Source organism: Phasianus colchicus, chromosome 20 (assembly GCF_987193195.1).
Source record: "Phasianus colchicus chromosome 20, bPhaCol1.hap1.1, whole genome shotgun sequence".
Taxonomy (NCBI): Eukaryota; Metazoa; Chordata; class Aves; order Galliformes; family Phasianidae; genus Phasianus; species Phasianus colchicus.
In genome coordinates, this window is record NC_143455.1 from 4916598 (window position 1) to 4940733 (window position 24136).

The 24136-nt window shown below is 52.6% G+C and overlaps 3 protein-coding genes across 17 annotated transcripts; all 3 read left to right on the forward strand.

Moving 5' to 3' along the window:
* Window positions 1–37: 37 nt before the first annotated feature.
* Window positions 38–13897, forward strand: FBF1 (Fas binding factor 1). 14 transcript variants are annotated; one of them, XM_090122179.1, is made up of 31 exons: window positions 50–333; window positions 838–949; window positions 1246–1273; window positions 1870–1911; window positions 2230–2311; window positions 2642–2702; window positions 3264–3314; window positions 3740–3884; window positions 4213–4293; window positions 4514–4633; window positions 5414–5566; window positions 5783–5920; window positions 6379–6481; window positions 6586–6942; window positions 7582–7659; window positions 7931–8025; window positions 8225–8283; window positions 8387–8431; window positions 8523–8657; window positions 8850–8950; window positions 9388–9594; window positions 10067–10174; window positions 10344–10483; window positions 10833–10951; window positions 11079–11201; window positions 11607–11792; window positions 12427–12603; window positions 12793–12930; window positions 13029–13161; window positions 13522–13628; window positions 13709–13897. In XM_090122179.1, the coding sequence occupies exons 2-31, from the start codon at window positions 947–949 to the stop codon at window positions 13790–13792; spliced, it is 3399 nt and encodes a 1132-aa protein (XP_089978305.1). In that variant the 5' UTR covers window positions 50–333; window positions 838–946; the 3' UTR covers window positions 13793–13897. The 14 variants fall into 14 exon arrangements, with proteins under 14 accessions (XP_089978312.1, XP_089978309.1, XP_089978305.1 ...); XM_090122174.1 differs by having other exon boundaries at window positions 51–333; window positions 6583–6942; XM_090122176.1 differs by having other exon boundaries at window positions 51–310; window positions 6583–6942.
* A 345-nt stretch (window positions 13898–14242) lies between these two features.
* Window positions 14243–18665, forward strand: MRPL38 (mitochondrial ribosomal protein L38). Its single transcript, XM_031599070.2, has 9 exons — window positions 14243–14370; window positions 14554–14733; window positions 15496–15624; window positions 15701–15909; window positions 16219–16291; window positions 16959–17004; window positions 17354–17512; window positions 17899–18035; window positions 18390–18665. Exons 1-9 carry the CDS (start codon window positions 14304–14306, stop codon window positions 18524–18526), a joined length of 1137 nt encoding a protein of 378 aa, XP_031454930.2. The 5' UTR covers window positions 14243–14303; the 3' UTR covers window positions 18527–18665.
* Window positions 18666–20438: 1773 nt separating this feature from the next.
* On the forward strand, window positions 20439–24000 carry TRIM65 (tripartite motif containing 65). 2 transcript variants are annotated; one of them, XM_031599068.2, is made up of 7 exons: window positions 20439–21122; window positions 21371–21466; window positions 21539–21772; window positions 21890–22070; window positions 22289–22372; window positions 23002–23226; window positions 23301–23528. In XM_031599068.2, exons 1-7 carry the CDS (start codon window positions 20685–20687, stop codon window positions 23393–23395), a joined length of 1353 nt encoding a protein of 450 aa, XP_031454928.2. In that variant the 5' UTR covers window positions 20439–20684; the 3' UTR covers window positions 23396–23528. The 2 variants fall into 2 exon arrangements, with proteins under 2 accessions (XP_031454928.2, XP_031454926.2); XM_031599066.2 differs by having other exon boundaries at window positions 20578–21122; window positions 23002–24000.
* Window positions 24001–24136: the final 136 nt, after the last annotated feature.

The window sequence follows — 24136 nt, forward strand, 5'->3', positions numbered from 1 at the left end:
AAGACCTGAGTGGGTGAGTTGTGCTGCTGGAGGTTTGGCCCTCCCTGCTCCATCCCAATGCCTGATCCCAGTAAGAGATGCTTTTGTGGCATCTGCAGGCTCTTCCCTGCAGCCGTAACCCATCTGAACGCATTCTGGCCCAGCTGCAGCCCCAACTGACAAGGGTTCCGTGTGGGCTCTGTGGCTGTTGGGCTCCATGTGCCTGCCCAGCATCTGGGTGCTGCTGGGAGCTGTAGTATCCTGGCAGACTACACTTCCCAGCAGGCTGCGAGGAAACGGAAAGGAATGGCTGGGCCTTCCTGAACTCGGGGTGGGGGTTGAGAGCTGGGGCTGGTGGGTGTCCGGGGTGATGCGGGAGGCCGTTACGGTGCTCTGGGTGTGGGATGCTGTGGGCAGGAGTTTGGGGATGTGGGGAGAGGAGCAATGTGAGCACAGCTCTGGGATGCTGCGTGTCGGGGGGGCTGTGCGTGCTGCGGTGATGGGAGGCAGGGATGGGAGTCTTGGGCTGAAAGCTGGGGGCTTCATCCTGCTCAGGATGCTTTGTTTTCTGCTTGGGCAGAAGTGGGACAGGCTGTGCCTCTTGTTTGGGATCCCCAGGTGCTGTGGATCCGGAGCGTGGGGGGTTATTTTGCAGAGCAGCTCTGTGGTGCCAGTGGGACGTTCCCTGTAGAAACACCGTTTGGGGTTTGTTTTTGTTTTCTTTTAAACTCCCACTGAGCCTTTTGTGAGTGGCTTAGAGAAGCCTGAGCGGCGTGGAGACGGTCTGCAAGCTGCAGGAGGAAAACTTTTTAACAAAGGTACAACTAAGCAATTCAGTGCGTTTTCCTATCCTTGCAGGTTGGCGTGGATGTGAGCAATGCTGTCAGACCCCCTGAGAGCTGATGGTGCTGCTCAGGTGAACCTACAAACAAACTTGCCCTGAGCAAAGGAAAACAGACTTCCTGCGATGGTAGGTGTGATACGGCACAATGCAGGCCTGGGAAATCCAGTTTTATGGCTCTGGCACATCTGTGGGGAGGCAGAATAGGTCTTGGGACCAGAGGCTTCTTCCCAGCTGGTGGCCAGGAGGGGCTGTGCACGTTGGGGCTCTCAAAAGTTGTAGATATCTCTCTAATTCCCCCACGTTTCATGTGCTATTTCTCAAACAGCACGAGAGGGGGAGGGCTTCACTACTGCTCAGTGTGTGTGGGGAAAGCCCAGGTCACATCTTCATTTTGTAACAAGGAAATTTGCCTTTCTCCTTAGGCTACAAAATCCAAGAAAAGTTTAAGAGGTACGTACACCTATGTGCTTTCCTTCCACCACCCAAAGGTGCTTTGATCTGCTAGGAACAGAGCAGATGGGGGTCACACACTACTCACTAATCACACAACAGTCCTGGCTGCTGAAATCATAATTCATGTTCCTTGTCTGAAAGCTGCTGTTGGGTGTATTGTGCATTCTTGGGGATTTTTCCAAATCCGGGGGAGAACATACACATTTATTTCAGTTCTTCCCCACAGCTGCTCCAGAGGTCCTTGTTAAGAGGCATTTTGCAGCTCTGGATATTATAGCAGTGCTTTTGGGGTTGCCCAAGGGCCCTTAGGTACTATGGGGAACAAGCTCACAGATTAAGGGCTGCTTGTGGCCAGTGGATGAGTGGAAAGAAGAAATATTATTTCTGGCTAAATGAAGCTAAACCATGCATCCATCAAATACTGAGTCAGGTCCTGGTCCTGGCAATTCTCTTTAGACTGACAAAGGATGGTTGAGATCAAACCTTTATTCTGGGGGAATTCAAAAGAGCAAGGCTTACTGAAATAGGAAGCTTTTTTACATCTGCTTTGGTGGTCTCACCTGCCACAGCTCCTTTAATTTGTCTTGTTCTAGGCTCCATTGATGACGTGCTGGGTGACCTCCTGGGATATGATGGTAAAATATGCCTTAGTTGCAGCTGGAAGGGCTGCATCCTTACACTCTTGTTACTCTTCTGGGGAGCAGGAGGAGCTGGTGCAAGAGCCATTGCTCTCCAAGAGGGTTCCAGATGTGAGAGGGGATGAAGCAGGGAGCAGAGCTGAGAAAATGGTTTCTCAGAGTCCATTGAACAGGGTTGGACATTGGCTTGAGGAGGCAGAATGAAGTTCATCTTCAGTTAAAACCTTTTTGACCCACGAGGAGACAGCAAATTCCCCCTTGGCATTCCAATATGCACATGTCTATCATCCTAATCTCTCTCTGTCTTGTTTCCAGATGAAGGCCCTGCTAAATCTTCCCAACCAGCTGGTGTCAGCAGTGGGAGAGCCCAGGGCAGCAGCTTGAAGGCCAGTAAGAAGTGAGTTCCTTTGGCATGCAGCCTCTCTGTGCTCCCCATGTCCTTCTGTCCTGCACCATCCCTGGCTCCTCCACCTTTCCCTCCTGTCCCAATAGAAACTGCATGAGGAGAATTATCTGTGATCCCTTTGGAAATTGGGAACTCAGAGCCTGAAGCTTTTCCAGAAAGAGTTGGGTGTCTCCCAGCCCTATACAAATTCTGTAAATTTTATAACAGCTCTTGCTTAAATACGGCGGTCCCAGCACTAATGTCTTTATTGCCAGTATTCTTTTCAGCCTCATTTTCCCCAGCTCACATGTGGTGATGCTCAACCCAAGGCTTGTGTTACAGGTCATTTCTGGAGGATGATTTCTTTAGCAAGCTCCCTGCAGAGGACATGGAAGCTGCAGAGGTGAGCCCAACGTTTCAAGAGAGAGCCAGGGTGTCCTGAGGGCTGGGGCTGAGTGAGGCCAAGCTTGCCCTGGCATCACTCCATCCAGGACTGCGATGGGATGTCAGGGAGGAACCTTGAAGTTTGGCTTATGCCCTCTCTGGCATCACTGTGGAGTAAAGAAGGTGGGATAAGAGAGTAGGTAGATGATGGGAGAAGAGCTTTCAAGTGCAGCCCAGCCTTCTTCCTGGCTGAATTTCAGATAAAGTATCATGGGAAGGACCCAAAGTAACAGACTGGGTGTTCCTGATGCTTCTACAAGGGACAGCAGGATCTAAGCAAAGGAATCAAGGCACAGTGGGTTTCCAGTATAAAGAAAGCACCAGGGGAAATTGAACGGGTAGTTTCATGAAATGAAGAGAATCAGGGCTCTGATGTAAACTGCTGGAGCAGTTTACTTAGGGCTGTAGTAGATGTAGATGGTCTACATTTGCATCTGGGTTTTGAACTCCAGTCTACTACTTCTGGGATGAGGAGCTTGCAAAGTTTGTCTATCTGATCTCTCCTCTCTTTGGCTTGCAGGAATCTAGTATCTCTGATGCAGACCCACAAGCTGTGCTGCAAACCCTGAAGGTAAGTTCACAAGTACTCAGCCCCATATATCACAGCCTCCAGCCCCAGCCTTCCTGCCCATCTCACCAAGGCATGCCCCTCACAGTGATCTGGCGAGTGGGTCTGACTGGGGAAGCAGGGAGCAAAACACATCACCTTCACAGGAACTCTATGAGAGCAGAGATCTCATGCAAACGCATCCCTGCAGGCATTCAAAGCCAGGCTGGATGTGGCTCTGGGCAGCCTGGTCTGCTGGTTGGTGATCCTGCACATAGCAGGAGGGTTGAAACCAGATGATCATTGTGGTCCTTTTCAACCCAGGCCATTCTGTGATTCTATGATGTGAAACACCCCTTTTTGATAGGCAGTGTTGTACCAAAGGAACAGCAGCACTGGGGCATTAGCATCACTCACACAGCTCCCATCCTCATCCTATTGCTTTCCAGGAAATGGATGACATGGAAGCTGATCTTCTGGGAATGTCAAAACCCAGTTCTGGGCTGGGAAAGGCAGCCACGAAAGGCCCAGGGAAATGTAACACCTCAGAAGGAGCAGTAAAAACTTCAGGGAAGATGCCAGCTCCTGAGAAAGGTAAAAAGGAAATTCTGCTCCTCTTTCTACAGCCTAATTGTGAACAAGTATGGGGTATTTGCATACCAAATTCCTTTTCCTGGTCACTCATTCTGCATGAAAGGAGAGCCAGAGGGGTTACAATAAAGATATACCAGTTCTCAGTATGTCCTACTCTTCTCAAGGCACTTCTCCCCTTCCCTGCTTGCAAGGCAGCTCCTCCAGAGAGATTCCCACTCCATAGGGGTGCTTGAGGGGGAACACTGCAAGAAAAGCAGCCTTCAGCTGGAGTAGGACAGGGGCATCTCTATCTGCCATGCTCTGAGTGAGCTGTGGCCTTTCTTTCTAGGAGAATCTGCACCTGAGACAGATAAGAAACCACTCTCATCCCCACCCGCTTCCCGACAGTACAAGAAATTTAACTTTGAAGGTAGGTTCTCCCTTCTCTTCCACATGTAGAGGCCTGGCAGCAGCTGAGGACTCTTTGCACAGTTTGCCTCTTCTGTTAGCTGAGGGCTATGGAGCACTTGGCTTAGTGCAGAACTGTTCTAAATAATGTTGGGTTTGTTCTTTTTTGTTTCTTTTGTTATTGTTGTTGGTATTGCCATTATTATCATCATCCTATTTACCCTATGGGGTAAAATTCCTAGATGTAAACGATCCTTTGGCTGGGCTTTTATCTGAAGAGGAGCAGGATGTTCCCAAGAAGCCATCTCCAAAAGGCAGTGAAGGAAGTCCGGAGAAAAAAACAGAACTGGGCAAAGAGAAAGGTAAGCAGGGATGCTCAGTGCACCCCTTTCATATTAAATTGGCAACTTCAATTAGTTTGTGTGAGTTCCAAATCAATAAATTGCAAGCCACCTGGTTCCACCTCTTATGAATCATTGTGGTCATTTATAAAGCAACTTCATGACGGGGTTAATTGTAACACAGCTCACTGAGTGCTTGATATTTCCAGTGTGCCACGGGTTACAGCACTGACCCTTCCTTTCTGGAAGCTCAGCTCTTACATTTGACCTCATCCAGCCTGTTTCATGCCTTGCCAAATGAGCACAAGTTTATTGGGTGGGGGTTGAGGTGGCTGAGGGCATTGTCAGCCCAGGATAAAGCTGAATCAGGCCACCTCCAGGTCGAATCCAGCTGTACAGGGGCTGCAGTTATGTACTGAACCTCTTGTTCCTGCAGTAGGGATATTAAAGGGCTGTGTAGTCCCTGCACACCAGTAAATCTGCTCTGCTGCAGAGATAGACACAGCAGCTGGTGGGTTAGGGCAAGGCCTAAGGGTGCAGTGGGAAATCTTTTACAGTGGGCAGGAATTACCTGATATGAAACTTGCAAAGCCAAAAATCCGGTGTTAAACAGAGCTGGAAAACCCACGTTACAAAACAATGTCCCATCAGTCACTCTGTCACTTGCTGTAGGGTTTGGTTGCTGAGAAAGACTATTTCAAAATAACTTGGAGAAGAAAGAACAGACGGGGCTATTCTGAAAAATAAAATAAAATAACAAAGCCCTGATCAAATCTTCTGCTTCTGTGATCCTATCCACAGAGCTTCTCCCACCCCAGACACCCCTGCACACTACAGCCCCAGCACGGCGAAGGGAGGAGCTGACATTTGAAGATGATGATGATGACCTGATGGATGTGCTGGGATTTGGTGATGACCAAAAAGGAGACCAGAAGCAGGGAAAGAAGGTGGAAGAGTAAGGCATTCTTGGGCAATGCAGGAGGAATGGGAGTAAAGGAGGGGATTAGTTGTGATGCCAACATACTGGGGGTTGCTGGAGGATTTCAACACTTCTGCCCTTGGATCCCAGAGCAGCCTCATTTTGCAGAGAAGAGTCAGAACACCCTGACAGGGCTGTGTGTCTGGGAATGGCCCTGCTTCTTGGAGAAACCCATCTCCTGCTCTTCCCCAACAGGGAGGAGGTGCGACCGGCCCGCTCCAAGCTGGATGAGTTACTGGGACGAGGCTCCATCACCAAAATCCTGGAACGGCCAGGTGCAGGAGAGCACAAAGAGTTCAAACTGGATAAGAAGTACCAAAAGCAACCAGGTGAGCGCAGCCAGGGATGCTGGGAAGGTGATGGTGTTGACTCAAGAGAGCGAGATGGATATCTAAATGCACTTACAGGGGAAATCCCTTTTTTGCAATGGTGAGCAGGGTTGCTCACCCTCCGTCAGCCCTGCGGGGAAGGTGGCTAACACAAAATGTTATACTGTGGCCTGGAGGCAAGCTGGGAACGTTTGCACAATTATTGCAGCTCAGCTGATGATTGGTAATTTACTAAGTAACTCAGTTGCCTTGAAACGTGGGCTGGTTTCTAGCAAAGATTCTTTTCCCAGCCACAGTGAGGAGTCACACTGCTCACAGGTTTCTAGTGGAGGTGTTTCCAGCTGTGATTTCCCAGAGGCAGTGATGCCAGTGGGAATGGCAGGGGAGGAGCAGGAGGGCTGGTGTGTTAGCAGCTGCTGCTCCTCTGGGTGCTGACTTAAAGTTGCTTGTCTGAACAGAGAAGGAAGAAGTTTGGGACGAGGAGGATTTTGTCTTTGGAGCTTACCAGCCCACAGTGGCCACCACACCTGAGGGCCGTCCCTCCAGGAGGCAATCTGTGAGGTATTGTGCTGTGTGTGTGACTGCAGATCCATCCACTGACCACAGTGGCAGAGTTCCCTGGTCACCCTCACAGGCAGCCATGCAACTCCCTCTCCTTGCAGCAGGTTTTCAGCTGAGAACAGCAGTGAACCAAAACCAGACCCACACTCCAAACCTCCTCTTGCAGCCAGCCAGAGCCCTGCACGGGGCAGCAGGGCTGGGGGTGACTGGCTGGGCCTGAAGGATGAGGATTTTTTGGATTCAGAGCCTCCATCTCCAACTAAGACCAGTCGTGTGGTGAGCTCCCAGCAGCTCCTGGCTACGGAAGAAGCAACGTCCAAACCCAACCAACTGGAAGAGGATAACTGGCTGAGTGCTGCCTTGTCTCGCAAGAAGGCCCAAGCTCAGGTGAAGGCTCAGGAGAGAAGTGCTGTGCCCCTGGAGACCCCAGGCAAAGGGCTGGACCCCAGCCCTCCTGCCAGGTAAGGGAATGACTGATGGCTCCTGTTTGCTCTGCATGTAGCAGCTCCAGGAGGGCCTCTCAAAAAGCCTTGCCTCAGTTTTTAGGAATTCATTTTAAGCACTATCTTTCTCATCTCAGATTGGGGTACCAGTGCAGGACTTTCTCATGCTGATCCATCCCACAGTCCCTCACACCCCTGGGCCTTCTTCCATTTGTGTCCAAGATTTCACACGTTACCCTGGATCATGCAAAGATGTCCTAAAGCATCCCCAGGAGCGCTCTCTTTTTCATGCCCAAATGTCCCCTTCCTTTTCCTTCCTCTTAATTTCAGGCAAACCTCCTCCAGTTTGTGTTTGTATGGACACAGACTCAGACTTGTGCCATTCAAGTGGGACTGTAAGGCAATATGATGACAAACAAATATGTTTTGGACAGGGATGTTAGTTGTAGCTGATGCTGCCCAGGGGAAGTGATGGATGCAGTGAGGTGGGATACAGATGGTAGAGTTCTGGAATTCCTTTGCAGCCAGAAGGCTGAATCCTGCCACACATCAGATGCTCAGGGGTTCAGAGGCTTTCACCCATGTGGTGTTGAGGGAAAGGATTTCGTCTTTCATTGTCTCCTTGCTTTTACCACATGTGATGCTCTTTGCTTGCAGCCAGCCAGCCACCTCCACGGAAGCAGCACCACAGGCAGCTGCCCTGCAGGACAAGGCAGCTAGTGCAGACAGCTCTGGGTAAGGCTTGCTTCTCATTTCAGACACCCTCAGTGGGAGAGGTGTCCTGCAACAAGCAGCTGTGTGGGTGAGATAAGGGAATGGGGAGAGCCAGTAGCCAACGCTGGTTGGTTTGGTCTGGGACTCTGTAACAGAGAGGGAATGCAGCTCTGTAGGAGCACCTTTAAACCTAAGACATGCCATGCAGGGTAATGTCCTTGCATCTCACCATGAGCTGGGACACTGCTGTGTCTCACCATGCTGTGCCTCATGTGTGTCTCTGCCCACACAGGCACCCAGTCCCTTGGCTCAGCACTGTGATACAAGCCTCAGTTCACCCATCAGAGCCTGCAAAGAGGGATCCCCTGAGAGATGCCAGCCACATCGGTGTGTTTCACATGATGGGTCTGTTTGGGTCGCAGCACGGCCCACTTTGAGCAGCTTGGCTGACTCTGTGTCCCTATGGCCAGCTGCTGGAGCAGAGCAGGAGCCTTTCTGCTCTGTCTGGGAGACCTGGACCCTCATCCTTCTGGAAGGGGATGATTCCCACTGCTGTGTCTGAATGATGAATTCATTGAACTTATAGGCCCTGCAGCATCATCCCCAGCACAGCAAGGGACACAGGGCCCTGCCTCACTTGCTCAGGTACGTCTGCTGGGACCATGCCTAGAGGTGCAGGATCAGAGGGATCATTGGGCCCTCCCCAGCGTCAAGCTTTGCCTCCCTGAGAGCATCCATGTCTCTGCAGGTTACCATTCCCAGCACACCTCTCCAGGCTGCCTCGCAGCTGCAGGTGAAGCACATGATGTCACTCAGAAGCTGATGGCCGTGCCACAAAGCCACTGATGCTTAAATCTCGATCTTCTCTCTTTCATTTCCCACAGGCTGAATCCCCACCTCTGGGCTCAGTGCATGAGAGGAGGTCAGGAGCTCCCACAGTCCAGCTCTATGAGGATGCAGCAGGCTGTCGGGCAGCACTGCTCAGTGCCCAGGCCCGTGTGGCAGAGCTGGAGAGCCAGGTGAGCCCCATTTTTGCCTGCTGGATGGGGGACTACAAGTTACTCAGTGGGAGGAGATGAACCATATCTTCTCCAAACAGCATCAGGGGAGAGGAGAAACCTCTCAGTCCAGGAATGTCTGCTGCCACCAGGTGCTGCTATGGGAGCTCTGTCCTTAGGGCAGCACAGAGACTTACTCTGCATGTCCAACAGGTCCGCATGCTGGAGCTGGAGCGGACACAGCACAAATTGTTGCTGGAGAGCCTTCAGCAGAGGCACCAGGAGGATCTGGATCTTCTTGAGAGTGCACACAGGTACAGGACTCTCACCCACCCTCCCCTTGTGTCACATCCTTGCCTATAGACCTTTCCTCCCTCCATGGGTGGGACTGCAAGAAGGCTTTCCAAATCCATCCCTGGGTGGGTAGGCACAAAGCAGTGTTGATGCTGATCCACTGGGGATTCATGGCTGAGCCAAAGTGAGGATCTACTCTCACCAACACTGTCCCACTGTTGACAGGAGAGGGACCAGTGCCATTGCTGGCATGTCCTCAACTAGAATACCTACTGGGCAGCAGTGGAAGAGTTCAGGGCTCAGTCTGCAGAAAGTGCCTCAGTTTCCCCATGCGCACTGTAACACCAATTTCCTTGCAAGGTCCTCCATGAGCAATGTGGATGGAGGCTGCCAGGTAATGCCATGAAAACAGCACTTATTCTTTGCCCTAACACCCTTGGGGGCTGTTTCTGGGCAGGAGCAGGGTGAAGGTGGTGGAAGAGACTTATGGGCAACGGGAGGAGAGGCTGCGGCGAGAGAAGGAGCAGCTGGAGGTTCAGCTGCTGTCACAGAGCCAGGATGCAGAGCGAGCCAGGGCAGATCTGGTGGCACAGCATAAACAGCGTGTGGCCACACTGGAGCAGCAGAGTGCCCAAGAGTTGGAGAGGCTGCGAGAGCTGCAGAGGTGAGCATAGCATGCATGTGGTGCTAGTCTTGTCTCCTCCATCTCGGGAAGGGAACCAGGAGATGGTTTGGGGACACAGGAAAAGGAAAAATCAGGCTCCCGAAGCACTGGGTTGTGGTGGATTTTGGAGTGAGATTGGCTTTGCAGGTCGGCAGATCAAGACCTGGCTGTAGACATCATTTCACAGTGAATGCGCTGTATTTTGAAAGAGGAAGAGCCAAATGTTTTACATCCCCCAAACACCTTTTATTCAGGTCCCTGTGTCACTGATATCCGCATAGCCATAGCAATGAGAAATCACAGTTTTTGGCAAAGAAACCCATCACCCTCAAATGTAGTCCATTCCAGATGTGAACACTATCAGTGGGATGTCCCAGCTCAACCCCACAACCACGCTTCTTTCACAGTGCCCATCCCAGGGAGCACCAGTTCACACCATCCCCTAATGGGCTCCTTCCTCTGTGTCCTGCAGGTCGTCCGTTCAGGAGATGCTCAAAGACCACGAAGAGCAGCTCCAGCGGCTGAAGCGGCTGAAAGACCAGGAGATCGATGCAGTGACCAGTGCCACTTCACACACCAGGTACTGATGGTGCTCCCCATCATATCCCCACACTGGGCTCTGCCCACCGTATTCCCTGTCCTGCAGTAACCAGCCTTGGCTCAGGAACTAGCCACAGATGCCCTTCTCCATGGCAGTGATGTGAAGCACGTCCCATAGGGGTGACCTGTCCTCTTGCTCTTCTCTGCAGGTCTCTGAATGGCGTCATCGAGCAGATGGAAAGGTTCTCCAGTGATCTGCACAACCTCTCACACAAGGTGGAGGCCACACACCACACCACCTCCCAGGAGCTGGCCATGGGAGCTCGACAGCGGGATGAGCAGCTCAAGGGTACATCTGCCCTTCACCTGCTGACAGGGCTGTAGGGGCCCTGCAACCAGAAAATAAGGAGATCCAGCCAAAGGCCAGGAGCCTAGACTGACAAAGCTCTCTCTACTGTGGTCATTGGATTCCTCAGTGTCTCCCCATTACAAAACAATGTCCTGGGGACATGCAGAAGATGATGAGCACAAAACCACACTGTTTTTTTTTTTCTTTGTTAATATGGTGAATACAGAGGGAGCTTCCAACCCCAACATGATAAAGGATGCTGGAGAGGGTGGTGGTGGTGCACTCAGGGTGGTGTGGGTTGAACGTGCAGAACCCTGGAGCTCACAGCCCTGCTGCTGCCTCTCCCCAGTGCTCCAGGACAGGCTGTCACAGCAGCAGAGGGACATGGAAGAGGAGAGGAGTCGACTCCAGGAGGTGATTGCCAAAATGGAGGCCAGGCTAAGTGAGCAGACTCGGCTGCTGGAGCAGGTGAGCACACAGCCTGTCCTCTGTCTGGGTCAGCCCTCTGGGTATGGGGAAGATAATGTCTCCCCATTGGAGATCCCTGATTTGGAGCTTGTGAATGGCATTTGTTTCTCCTCCGTGCCTGGACCAGGAGCGATGGAGGGCAACTGCAGAGCAATCCAAAGTGGAGTCTCTGCAACGCTCCCTGGAGGAGCAGCGGCGAGTGATGAGCCAGCAGCTTTCTATGGAGCGGGCAGAACTGGAGAGGGCAAAGGTGAGTTGGGGTCAGGGGGTCATCTCCAGGTTTTTCACATCTCATGAATCTGTCTAGGGCTGCACTGCGGTGTATGGTGGGTGAAAAACTGAATTCTGGGCTACAGCATCCCTCATCTCCCCTCTGTTCTCTGCCTGCTCAATCCCACACCTTGTGGTGCAGTGAATCATGGTCACACCAATTATCTGGCACGGGGGTGCAAGAGGCCGGAGTGAGCATTGTGTGATGGAGTCTGTTTCCAAGGAGCATGGGGCCAGAGCTCCCTATGCAGGATTCACACTAGGCAACCGACTTGGCCAGCCTGTAGATGTCAGGTGGGGTTTAGAGGCAGAGATGGGTTAAAGGAGAAAATCCTATGGCTGGAATACTTAGTGCTGTCTATCTCCCTCTTGTGGTGTTCTCCAGAGTGCTTTGCTGGAGGAGCAGAAGTCAGTGATGCAGAAGTGCTCAGAGGAGCGCCGGAAGCTGGCCGTTGAATGGGCTGAATTTCACACCCAGCAGCAGCTTAGCAAGGAACGGATGGAGCGTGACATTGAGCGAGCCCTGCAGTTGGATTCCCAAAGGGAGGGCACCATCATCAGCCTAGCCAAGGTATGGCAGCAGAGCCTCTTCCTGTAGCACCTGGACTGCCTGGCATGCAGCAGGGATCCCCATGATCCTACCTGCAGGGACATGGGGAGAGGTTCAGAGCTGGCTTCAGGTGTTTAGGATGGAGTCGTCACACCGTGTCTGGTGGTGAGAATTGGGGTCTTCCCAGGGCAGCTCCTGCCAGCCAGTTTTAGGTGTTGACTTATATTGGCATCAGTCACATCAGTCCTCTCCCCTTTGCCCATGAGGAGTTTGAGCAGCACAGCCTCTGTTATAAACATCTGAAGTCAGGTGAAAGGAAACACACATGACAGGTTAAACAAAGCCTCACCATGACACGAAGATTTATCTAGAGTCAGTTCTGATCCCTCCTGAGGCAGTTCAGAAGGGATGTGGCACAGACAGTGCAGCAAGAACTGCATTGTTAAGGTCTAACAGGGAGGTAATGTGTGTGTGTCTGTACAATCTCAGCTCTGTTGGGCCCTGGGCCCCAAGAGTGGATGGTTGAGGGCACCGCTTGGTGTTGCTCTGCACCACAGACCTGGTGCACAGCAGTTCAGTGGAGCAGATGACTCCCATTGCTTGGGAAGACAGGAGGGGGCTGGTAACACATCCATTGCACCCATGTCCATCCTAGGAGCAAGCAGAGCTGAAGATACGGAGCCGTGAGCTGAAGGTCAAGGAGGAGCAGCTGGCGAGGGACAGAGAGCTGCTGGATGAAGCCTGGCATGAGCTGAGGCTGGAGAAGGAGAAGGTGAAAGGGGCTGCACTGCGCATCCAGCAGCAGGAGGAGGAGATCAAGAACATGAACAAGGTAGGTGGAGAGTTTGTGCTGCGAGTCACAGCTGCACACAGACTGGCAGCAAAGCCAGGGTGTCTCATCCCTCCTGAGGCCATGCATCCTGGTCCTGTCCTGAAAGGGAAATGAGAGGATGCACAAAGGCACTCTGTCCCAGGGCAGTGAGGGTTCCTGTCTCCCTCCTCCCCATCTTCTGCCTTGCAGCTCTCAGCACAGAAGTATGAGGAAGGAGAGCGAGCCCTGCAGGATGCATGTAGGATAGAGTCTGAGCACCAGGCCAGGCTGCAGGTCATGCAGCAGCACCTGGAGCAGCTCAAGCAGCAAGAACAGCACCTACAACAAGTAATGTCACCTCACCCTCCCTTCTTAGCCTGGGGCCACCGAGCCAAGGATCTGAACCTTTGCCAATGACCTCTCCCTTTCTCCTCGGGACGGGGCAGGAGAGATTGAGCATGGCTCACCAGAGGAGACAGCTTGAACAACTACACAAGAAGCTGCCCAACAACCCCATGCTATTGCTGACCACAGACCAGGATCTGAGTGCTTCCACCAAGGGCCTCTCCAGCACGCTGAGTAAGGCCTTCTGCACACTGCTGGCGGAAAGGGGCATGCTGAGGAGCTGCTGCACTTTTAATTCACTTCTCAGAAATATTGGGATACTACTGGGGACTGTTTTAGCTGTTTATATACAGTATAAACATCAGATATGAGTTGATGTTGGCTGCTTCTCATGCTCTTAAGGAGTTCTGTTGAGATCTGTGAGCCAGGGCAATGCCAAGAGGGGGAGTAAAGGGAGATACAGGTGGGTTAAAGCCCATTTGCTCTGGGAGGCTGGGGAGGACCCCACTCAGGAAGCAAAAAAGGGATACTCTTTTGCCCCTATCTGCCTCTCTCTAACAGCAAGGGGACTGCACGCTTGTGCTCTCATTGCAGGTTTTCCACCTCCCATCAGGACATTGCCTGGGCACAGCAGTGTGGACACGACTGCTTCAATGGAGCTCTATGCCAAACTGCTGATGCTGAAGCACAGGGCACAGCAGGTGAGTGGGACTGGGAGGGGCTTTGAGCCAGCGGGCTGGGAGCAGGGCAGGGTGAAGCTCGGAGCATCTTTTCTTCTCAGGACCGCAATTTCCTGGAGGATGAGCAGCTCTTCCTGGAGACCCTGAAGAAGGCATCCTACAACACTTCACCTCTGTCAGTGTGAGGAGCCATCTCTATTCTACTCTCGAGATGTGTGTGCATTGAGAGCTGGACTATGCAAATGGGAGGGGGAGGAAACAAGTAATAAATAATATCTGTTTAAAGAATCTGTCCTTCTTTTCTTTAAAAACTCTTGAGTGTTCACAGTGTGAAGCCCTTCCCCATGGCTCTGAAGCGTGTCAGGTCTTCATCACTCAGGGGCACTGCTAATGTTTTCTTTTTTGGCTTCGCTTTTGGCATAGAGGTCACTTAAGTAATCTAAACGGGGAAAGAGAGATGGAGATGTAATTGGGGACGAGAGGGAGAGCCCGACCCTGTGGGGGAGGAGGTGGGGACATTTCTAGACAGGCCCTGCATAGGGCAGCCCCATCGCTATGGCGGCGGGGCCTTTCTAGACAGGCACTGCGCCGGGCGGCCCCGTTACCATGGCAGCGGGGGCCTTTCAAGCCAGGATCTGAGCGGCGCAGCCCCGTTGCTGTGGTAACGGGGGCCTTCCGCTGGGAGCGGCGCGCATCATGGCGGCGCCCTTGCTGAGCGCGGCGCTGCGCGGCGCCTGGAGCGGGCGGGCCTTCGGCACCGCGGGTGAGATGGGGCCGGGGCTGGGCCCGGGTTCCCTGCACGAGGCTGCTTGGGGCCGTGTGGTGGGGCGACTCTCGGGAAGAGCCGATGCGAGGCGGGAGGCGGGGAGCCTGCGGCCTTTCTGCTCCTCGCTCGGGCGCCGCGTAGCTCATTCCGTCCCATAATGAAGGCTCTTTCCGTTTCCAGCTGCTCTTTGCAAACGGGCGGCCCCGCTGGGCCCGATGCCGAACGAGGATATCGACGTCAGCAATTTGGAAGCGCTGGAAAAATACCGCAGTTTTACTAAGTACTTCAAACTGGCGGAGAAGGAGAGCAGGAAGCCACGGTGGTGGAAGACGTACCGGCAGTACACGAACCCCGAGCCAGGTAGTGCGGGAAGGGCCGGGCCTTGCCCTGTCCCTGAGGGTCAGAGCTGCTGACTGATGTTGCAGTGGCTTTTCTCTAAGGCTTGGTCTGTTGATGAAATGCTTTGGCACGAGGTTGATCTTTCTGCAGAGCACAGAGTTTTTTTTTAGAAAAGTCATAGAATCAGAATGGTTTGGGTTGGAAGGGTACTTCACAGCTCCCCCCAGCACCATCTCTGCTTTGGGCTGGGTGCCTCCCACCAGTACCCATCCAGGGATGGGGCACCCACAGCTCTGGGCCGTGCCACGGCCTCACTGTCCTCTGGGTGAATAATTTCTTCCTCACATCTCATCTAAATCTCCCCTATATTAAAAAAAAGCACTTCTTCTTGTGCTATTGTTATCAGAGCACATAAAAAGTCTGACAACCGTTTCCTAGGAAGGGGACTGACCAGGATCTTCCAAAAGATAGAATGGAGTAAAGTGGGGATTTCTTAAAGCGCTTACAGTATTCAAGAAAAACCTGAAAACAGACCTTTTAGACTGCTTGCAGTTTGGTTTGTATGCTGAGCAGCCCCGGGGCCAGACCTGCTTGACAGCTGGCAAACTACCAGAGCTGAGGATGCAGCCAGCTTGGGGAGGAGGGAGCAGAAGAAGGTGGTGGAATCAAGTATCTGATGGCTGGAGGTCTGCTTCTCTTTCCCACACTTTCTAAATCTCTTGCAGTTTGTATTTTGAGGGGAGCATTCAGACTTTTCATGTGTGTTGTTACTCCTCTCTAAAGAGCCGAAGACTGACATCAGCCTGCCACGTGAGAAGGTGCTGCGGGTGAGAGAACTCAAGGAAAGGAAAAGAATCCTGAAGCAGAACCACCAGAACATCGAGATGGAGAGAGCAGCACGGCACCGGACTGGTGTGTGCCCTACCAGCCCCCATCCTGCCCTTTCCCTCTCCCCAGCAGCTCTTGCATTGTTTCTCTCTCTCCACAGCACTAATTCCTCTCGATGAGGTCAGAGCAGAATGGGAGAAGACCAGCGGCCCTTTCCACAAGCAGCGCCTGGCTGAGCACTATGGGATATTTCGTGACTTGTTGCAGGGGGCCACCTTCACCCCCTGGGTTAGCTTGAAGGTGGGATACAACCAGGAAGATGAGCACCTGGTACCAGTCTACTATGGGAACATGGTGACTCCATCAGAGGTGTGTGAGGGCTTCCCATGGGAAGGCTCTGGTTTTTTGTCAGACTCATCTGATTGGTGTTTGTTCTGGGAGCTTTCTGTTACAAAAGTATTTCCTCTGTGGTGAAAGAGGTATGTTTCTTGGGTGTGATAAGGACTGAAGTTTGCGACAGGATTGTTGCCTGTTGGCAGGCTCTTATCCCTCTTGGGGCTCTCTTGGAAGTGTTACTGTGTCATGACTGTGCCCATGACAAATTCATGTTCTTTCCATTACAGTTAGATCTGATCTCAACGGAAGTTGTTCAAGTGGTTTCTGTTGTCTTTTATTTAGGCTTCCAATCCCCCTGAAGTGTCATATGAGGCAGATAAAGGCACTCTCTGGACTTTGTTGCTCACAAATCCAGGTGAGTTCTCAGAAACATGTTTAACTATGTTGTTTCATTCTGCTTTTGGTTTCCTTTCTCTTTTGGCTTCATCAGATACATGATACCTGCTAAGTAGGGACTGTCCCCTAAGCTCCAGGTACAGAAAACAACTTCAAAGGCTGTATCTGGAAAGGGAACTACAGTTTCTCTACTTTGTGTATTCTAAGAGTGTTTCTGTCACCTGTGAGACAGAAAGTGGATATTTGCAGAACTCTGAGTGTTGTTTATACAAAGGATTGCATACACAGGAGATTTTGTAGCATCCTAAAATCTAGCAGCGAAGAGATGGGGCAGTGATGCAACATGACTTCTGTCAGTATAGAGCGAGTAGTTTGCTGACTCCAGTCACTTGTTTACCTGCAAGCTCTCCTCTTGCTTGGCAATCCACGCTGTTCACCCCGGGAAACCAAGGCACAGTGAGGTGAAGCAGCTGACCCAATGCCATCTTGAAGTGACATCTGTAGAGTTCCTTGTGCCTCGTTTTGAGCTCAGTCCTATAACAAATTATTTTTCTGCTATGAAAAGAACACTGGGAGGTTTTGAGCTGCCCCCACCCTTGGAGTAGGTTCTGGTCATTCTCATTTTGTGGTTGAGGCAAACACTGAGTTGCTACTAAGGCCTGTTTCTCCTTTGTGTGCATTTACAGATGGACACTTAAGAGACACTGATTCGGAGTACCTCCACTGGCTGGTGTGAGTATTGCACGTTATTGCTGTGGGGTGCAGGTTGGGAGTAAGTTTTTGTTAAGACAGTTCCATTGCTTTCCCTGCTTTTTTTGCCATTAGCTTCTTTACCTCTGTGGTTTTGGTCCTGCTGAAGATACAGTAGTTCCAAATGTTGCTACTGCTTGCTTGGTATTCAAATCACTGAGTTTGGTTGTTCTTCCAGTGAAATCAACTTTTACTATTTGTTGACATGTCAAACAACACATAAGTCAAACCCAAGTATAGTTCAGAGTGACCCACAGTCCTGTACGGAACTATTGGTCACAACGGAAGGAAATGAATGGATATTTAGTGAAATAAATTTGTTTGTGTTCAGGACAAACATTCCAGGCAATGATATCAAGTCGGGCAAGGAGATATGCCATTACTTGCCCCCCTTCCCTGCCATGGGAACTGGCTACCATCGCTTCATCTTTCTGCTCTTCAAGCAAGACCGCCCCATAGATTTCAGCGAGGATGTCCGGCCGATGCCATGGTAAGGCTTTCTCTAGGCAGTTTCATGCTTCCTTTGGCTTAGCACCTGTTTCCTATTACAACAAGCTTTGTACTGCTGTAGCAGAGTAATTCTTTCCAGTTTGTGGAGATGTTCTGGGCTGCTTTGAGTTTATGCGTTGCCTGAAGCCATGACCCCAGCCCAGTGCTGTTGAGTCCTGTTATTGTGAAACAGGCTGTTATGAGACTGATTTCCCCTGCGTAGAGAAAAGCTGTGTGCAGAGCTGGAGAAGCTGGGAGATGTTCTTTTGGTGACTGCCTTTTGCACTTCTGTGCTATAAACTCTGGGATGGCGTGGGGAAATTGTTGCTTAGCCAAATGTAGGAAAAAAGGTTCACCTCAGTTCTTGTGCTTGTGTCTTGTTTCCAGCTACAGCCTCAAGATGCGAACCTTTAGCACGTTTGACTTCTACAGAAAGCACGAGGATGACATGACCCCAGCAGGGCTGGCGTTTTTCCAGTGCCAGTGGGACAGCTCTGTTACTTGGATCTTCCACCAGCTACTCAGTAAGTAATGCACTGTGGGCCCATTCGTGGGTTGGGACGTGCCCCTGTGTATCACACACAGCCTCAGTGAGTGAGCTGTGGCTGTAAGCTCTTGCATGGTCCTGGCTGTCATTGAGCCACTTGTCTAAGATCTCTTACAGCACAGACCTGGTGCTTACAGACCTGTCTTCCACCAGACTGACAGCGGTCTGAGGGAACAACCTCTAAAAGGCCATTTTGAATAAGCTTTTTAAAATAACATCAGGAAGAGCCTCACCAGAGTGTTCTTGACCAGCCCTGGTCTCATGTGCATGTGGGGAGGGGAGGATGGGGGACTGAGAAGTCTTGTTAAAGTTCTCCATTGTCCCTTTGCAGATATGAGAGAGCCTGTGTTTGAATTTGTGCGGCCGCCCTTTTACCATCCTCCACAATTAAAATTCCCACGCCATCAGCCTCTGAGATACCTGGACAGATACCGAGACACCAAGGAGCCCACCTATGGCATTTACTAGGGCCCTGGTGTCCTCCTTTTACTCTGGTGTCCGTTGCAGTGCAGGTCCAGCAGATGGGGCTGCTGGCTTCCCTGCCTTCACCCTGCCAGCTGGGCAGTCGGGAGTGTTCTGCAGCTCTAGAAGGAGAGAGGACAAAATCTCAGCCTCTTGGCTCTGAGTTCCACTTTGCTGTTTCTGCTGGAAAGCATGCAGCTGAGGGCAACAGGCATTCAGTGTTGGCAGCTGTATGGGGAAAAAGGCTATTTCAGAGCACATTCGTGGATGAAAACTAATCCATGTCCAGGCTGAAATCCTGCTACTGGTTCTATAGCAGAGCTGATGAGTGGTGGCAGCAGGACAGAGTCCACCAGAGATGCCCTGCCTTGCTTCTCTGGAGGAATCATCATTCTCCTTTCACCTGCCTTTGAAACAAACAAACCAGACCAACCTGTGTCTCCTTCCCTTTTCTGTGCTGCAGTTCAGGGCTATGCCAGCTTTCATTTCTGCAGTCCTTTTAAAGAGATGAATCAAATTAAATACGCTCTGAGTGATATTGGTGATGCTAATTTGTCTTTATTGGTAGGAGCTTGGTATATCAGCCAGGTGGTACAGAGCTGGGGGAGCTCAGTGGAAAAGCACAGCTCTGATCTGGATCTCCTTCCCCTCTTGGACATTGTAAAGAGGGAAGAGCCCAACTGCACAGGTGATGAAGATGTACAAGGTCAACATTTGTGAAGCTGGATTCTCCTAACAGCTGCTGAAGCACGTGAACATCAGTCTCCTTCCCCTTGCTCCCTCCACAGCCTGTTCCTGATGTGCATGGATGGATCACAGACAGAGCTGACAGGGCTGGAGCAGATACTGGCACTGCTGCAGCCTGTGCTTTCTGCTCTGCTTTGCAGTGACCTCAGTGCAATCCCTCACTTTCATGTTCTAAACAACTCCCCAGACACCTCCTAAGACCCTCCAGCCAGCAGAGGAGCTTGCATGGAAGTGCCCACCTCCTGCCATTGCTCAGCACCATTACTTGCAGGGTGCTTTGCTGCTGCCCTGAGGAGTGTTCCAGCCTGATTCCAGCAGGGATGAATTAGCTGGTGGGGTGACTGCAATGGGAGAGCTGGTGTCGTGCAGTTCCAGCAGAAAATGCCATGTTCTGCTCCTCGCTGAGCTTTTAATATTTGATCAGAACTTGCAGATTCAGCCAAAGTAAACATTTTGGGGGCTGAAGCTGTGCTGTGACGTGCAGCAAATTGTGACAGAGCTAGTGTCACCTCAGTAGTGTGGTGTCCAACCTTGCCCCATGGTACATGAAGGTGCCCTCCTGTGAGCCCTGGCTGCAGCAGGTGAGCACAAAGCCACAGCACGTGAGGAGGTTGCAGAACTGTTGCAGCTTAACTCTAGCCTGCAAATATTTTGCAAACCAGTAATGTGTGTGCAGCGATAAGAGGTCTGCAAGGGTAAGCAGATAAGGCGTGCACTGAGAGGTTGGGAGCTTTAACCTCTGCAAATGAACTGTGTGAAGACAAGATGGGGGGGGTTGGTGCAGGGCAGTGCAGACCCTCCAGGCTGCAGGCTCCAGCTGCTGACTGAGGGCTGATTGCCCAGATGCCTGTTTTCTTGTGTTTCAGTGCACTGCCTTGCTGATGTGCACTGAAAAGTGGCAAGGAGCAGACTGGGAATGCCCACCTTGCTCTCCAAGCAGCAGTGCCTGAGCACATGAGAGCAGCATGAGCTGCATAAAATGGAAAGATATGAAGTTGGGATGGCTGCTGACTGTGTTACAGCCCTTGTCACTGCAGAGAGAGGGGACAAACAGTTGCTCTGAGCACACCACCCTGCCAGATACTCTGGGAGAAGTAAGGATGCTCCCTCAAAGAGCAATGATAAACAAACAGCAACAAAAAAAAGTGCAACTGAATGACACAGAACGGTGTATCCGTGGATATGCACTCGCAGTCACATGCCTTGCTCTGAAGCCTGCTAGCCTGTTGCATCGTGCTGTCAGTGCAGCAATCCCTGCACCTTTCTATGCTGTGCCTGGGCAGCAGCTGCACCCACTGGGTGTCGCTTTAAGGGTTACTCCTGGCCCAGAGCCCTGACCCGCCTCTGCTCAGCGTCACGCATCTCTTCCTGCTCTGCGGGCCGCTTCCCACCTTCCTGCTCCTTTCCCCATCCCAGCATGGCTTCTCCCATCTCACAAAAGCTGGAGGACAAACTGCAGTGCTCCATTTGCCTGGAGCTCTTCAGGGTTCCCGTCACCTTACCCTGCGGGCACAACTTCTGCGAGCGCTGCATCGACAACCACAGAAACAAACAGGAGCAGACAGCCAACGGGGCCAGGGGGGGCTACACGTGCCCCGAGTGCCGCTACATCTGCGAGAGCCACCTGGAGCTGAAGAAGAACGTGACGCTGAGCGACGTGGTGGAGCTGGCACGGGTGGGCAGGGTGCGGGTGGAGGGCTGTGAGGTGAGCCACGTTGGGCTGTGCCCCCTGCACGGGCGCCCGCTGGAGCTGTACTGCGAGGATGAGCAGCGCTGCATCTGCTGCGTCTGCAGCATGCGGCAGTGCCAGCGGCACCGCAAGGCTCTGTTTGAAGAGGAACACTCCAGGAAGCAGGTGGGGAACGTGGAGGGGTGTGGGTGCGTTGCCTGAGGGAAGATGGAGGCTCTGTGTGCTGAGCTGTGAGGCTGCAGGGTATGGAGGAACCCCGAAAAGCAGCACAGGGGGAATCCCGCTGCGTCACGGCTGTGATTCCTCTGGTTTAGAGGAAAAGGCTGTAAAGGCATAAAGCAGCAAAGGGATGCAGCCTCTCTGCTCCCAGCCTGGTTCTAGGGGCTGCAGCACGAGGTGCCTCCCTATGTTAGGCTCTGCTGGAAAGGTCCCTGGAAGAAGCCCAGAGAGAAACAGTGAGGATGGAGCAGGCGCTGCGGGAGCTGGAGGAACGGACACAGAGCATCAAGGTGAGGCCACAGCCACCTCGGGGCTAGGCTGGGTGTGAGCACTCCGGACCTCATGGCCTTCCCTCCTTGCAGGATTCCTCCGAGAGGCTCCGAGCTGTGATCCTGAGCAAATTCGCCCACCTGGAGGAAGCGCTGGCCAAGTTCCGGGAGCAGATGGTGGCCAAGGTGGAGCAGGAGGAACTGGTGGCTCTGGGACACATAGAAAAGGACCGGAACATGTTGAAGGATCATCTGGAGGCTCTTGGGCAGCACCAGGACCGGGCACAGTGCCTGCTGAACTGCACTGACCACCAGGCCTTCCTCGAGGTACCATTGGTACACCCCAAATCCCAGCCGTAAGGATGGCAAATGGGCATTTTGGGGCTGCCTATGCAGGTTTTGGGGCTGCCGCACCTCCCCAGATATCCATGTGTCCATCTGCAGGAGTTCCCGCAGCTCCTGACCCCGCAGAGCATGGAGGTGCCACCGTTGGTAGAGTTCAATGTGGCTGTTGTGGTGGAACCCATGAGTGAGATCCTCTCTGCTGCCTCCAGGCTGCTGCTGGAGGAGCTGCCCGCCTCACTGGGCCACAGTGCCCCCGAAGCCCCCGACCCCATTGCCCCAGGTGAGCTTCAAGTGCCCTAAAAGGCTCCACCTCACCCTGGCTGCTGTCACCATGCTGGGATAGACGGGATGGGGACAAGTATTGGGGTACAGAAGGGTGGCTCCTGCATGTCCCCTCCTTGCTGCTCACTCCCAAGCGTGCACCCAATGGTTTCCCTTCACATCTCCCCTCAGCAGTTGGGTGACATCACCCTCCATGCCTGTCCCTGTCACCCACAGGCCCAGTGCAGCCTGAGGAGACGGTGGTGAAGTTGGTGTCCACCCCTGTGCCCATGTGCCGGCTGCGTGCTGAGCTGCTGAAGGGTGAGGAGTGGGGGGGAGGGAAGATGCTGCAGGGCTGGGGCAGCGCTGTGGGGTCGAGGAGGGGCTCCTTAGTAGGGGGCAGCAGCACCAGGGATGGCTTCCCCACAGTGTCTGGCATAGGGTCAGCCCCTGCAGATCGTGCTCTAAATCTCACCCCATCTCCACCCTTCCCAAGGGCCCAGATTTGGATGTGACATTTTCCCAGGGCAGGCAGTGCCAGCATCCAGAGGGATGTGCAGGGCTGATCCAGAGCCTACCCTGCACTCAGCCCCCAGTGCCCCTTCCCATACTTTAGGGACCATTTCCTAAATGCTCCTTTTCCCATCTCCTTTTACTTGTTGACTTGTAATATTTAGGGTGCTTCGATCAGGTCACTTTTCCTAGTAAGGCAATCAGTGCATACAGGACCTATAAGGATTTCTTTCACCGAGCCCTATGAGCCGTTCTCAGTGTTATTAATAGAAAAAAAACAAAAAAACCAACATCATTTATTAGCAGCAGACACGAGCTCAGAATAGCCATTGGGACCAGGTCGCTCCGGGATCTGTTTTGGGGTCAAGCATGCTGCCGCCGGGGCGCTGCCACATTTGGGATGGGATGAAGCATCCCCATGTCACTGCTGTTCCCAGATCACCGTAACCTCACCTTCGATCCCAACACGGCCAACAAGTACCTGGAGCTGTTGTGGGGTCAGCGCAGAGCCAAGCACGGCCCCAGCGCTGCTGTCGGTTGGCAGGAACGCAGCTGCCGCTTCGAGCCCTGGCAGGTGCTGTGTGTGCAGAGCTACGGGCAGGGCCGCCACTACTGGGAGGTGACCATCTCCAGCCACTCCGTCGTGCTGGGGGTGACGTACGGTGAGATTCCCCGGCACAAAGTGAGAGGCTGCAAGTTCAACATCGGGTTGGACGGCGGCTCGTGGGGGTTGCAGGTGCGGGAGGACAGCTACCTCGCCCGGCACAAGGGGCAGGAGGAGAAAATCCAGCTGCGGCTCTACACCGAGCTGGGGATCTGCCTGGATTATGACCACGGACTGCTCTCCTTCTACGGCCTCGGGGAAAGGGTGCAGCTCATCCACTCCTTCCATGCTGTCTTCACGGAGCCGCTGTTCCCCGTGTTCTGGCTGTGCGAGGGCCGCACGGTTACGTTGTGCCATAGGGACTGCAGGGAGCCTGAAGGAGAGGTGGGGCTGTGACATGTTGGGTAGGGAAAAAGACACACAGGGAATGGTGATGTGTGTGGTGTGGGATGCAGAGATGTGATTCCTTTTGCCCTGTGGAGAACTGAGGTTTGAGGAGCCCAGGGGAAGGTGTGGGGGCTGCAGGCGGGTCCTGTGCTCCCAGCCATCCCTGTCCCCTCACACTGCTTTCGGAGGTGGCAGAGCTGCCTTTTGGGGTGCCACGTTTCTCACTGCAAGAAGCTGCTTTCCCCAATAAAGTTCTGATTTCCTGCTGGTGTGACCTCAGTGCTGGTGGGGCTGAGCTGGGTGCCCCTGTTCCTGCATCCCTGCATGTCCAGCAGCAGAAATAGCCAGGGCTTTGTTTACGGCAGCACCAAGAAAAGGAAATGTGGTTTCCTACGTCTCTGCCCCAAGGTTGATCTGACCCAGAATAAAATCTCGAAACTTTGAAGTTTCTCATCCCTGGGGATGAGGAGTAAGCAGGTGAAATTGGGCACTGGGCTCAAAGGTGCTGGCGTTGTTCAGAATCACAGAATCGGGTCCACTTGTTCCCTTTGGGGAAAAAAAAAGGCTTAGAAGGAGAAAGC

What these genes read in the sequence shown, in the direction of transcription:
- TRIM65 (XM_031599066.2), top strand. Translation starts at nt 20,685, where the DNA reads ATGGCTTCTCCCATCTCACAAAAGCTGGAGGACAAACTGCAGTGCTCC. An exon ending in ACCACCAGGCCTTCCTCGAG is followed by an intron (nt 21,773 to 21,889) that starts GTACCATTGGTA and finishes GTCCATCTGCAG; the next exon opens with GAGTTCCCGCAGCTCCTGAC. An exon ending in CCCCGACCCCATTGCCCCAG is followed by an intron (nt 22,071 to 22,288) that starts GTGAGCTTCAAG and finishes TGTCACCCACAG; the next exon opens with GCCCAGTGCAGCCTGAGGAG.
- FBF1 (XM_090122174.1), top strand. An exon ending in AGGACATGGAAGCTGCAGAG is followed by an intron (nt 2,703 to 3,263) that starts GTGAGCCCAACG and finishes TTTGGCTTGCAG; the next exon opens with GAATCTAGTATCTCTGATGC. An exon ending in TGGCAGAGCTGGAGAGCCAG is followed by an intron (nt 8,658 to 8,849) that starts GTGAGCCCCATT and finishes CATGTCCAACAG; the next exon opens with GTCCGCATGCTGGAGCTGGA.
- MRPL38 (XM_031599070.2), top strand. Translation starts at nt 14,304, where the DNA reads ATGGCGGCGCCCTTGCTGAGCGCGGCGCTGCGCGGCGCCTGGAGCGGG. An exon ending in GTACACGAACCCCGAGCCAG is followed by an intron (nt 14,734 to 15,495) that starts GTAGTGCGGGAA and finishes TCCTCTCTAAAG; the next exon opens with AGCCGAAGACTGACATCAGC. An exon ending in AGCAGCACGGCACCGGACTG is followed by an intron (nt 15,625 to 15,700) that starts GTGTGTGCCCTA and finishes CTCTCTCCACAG; the next exon opens with CACTAATTCCTCTCGATGAG.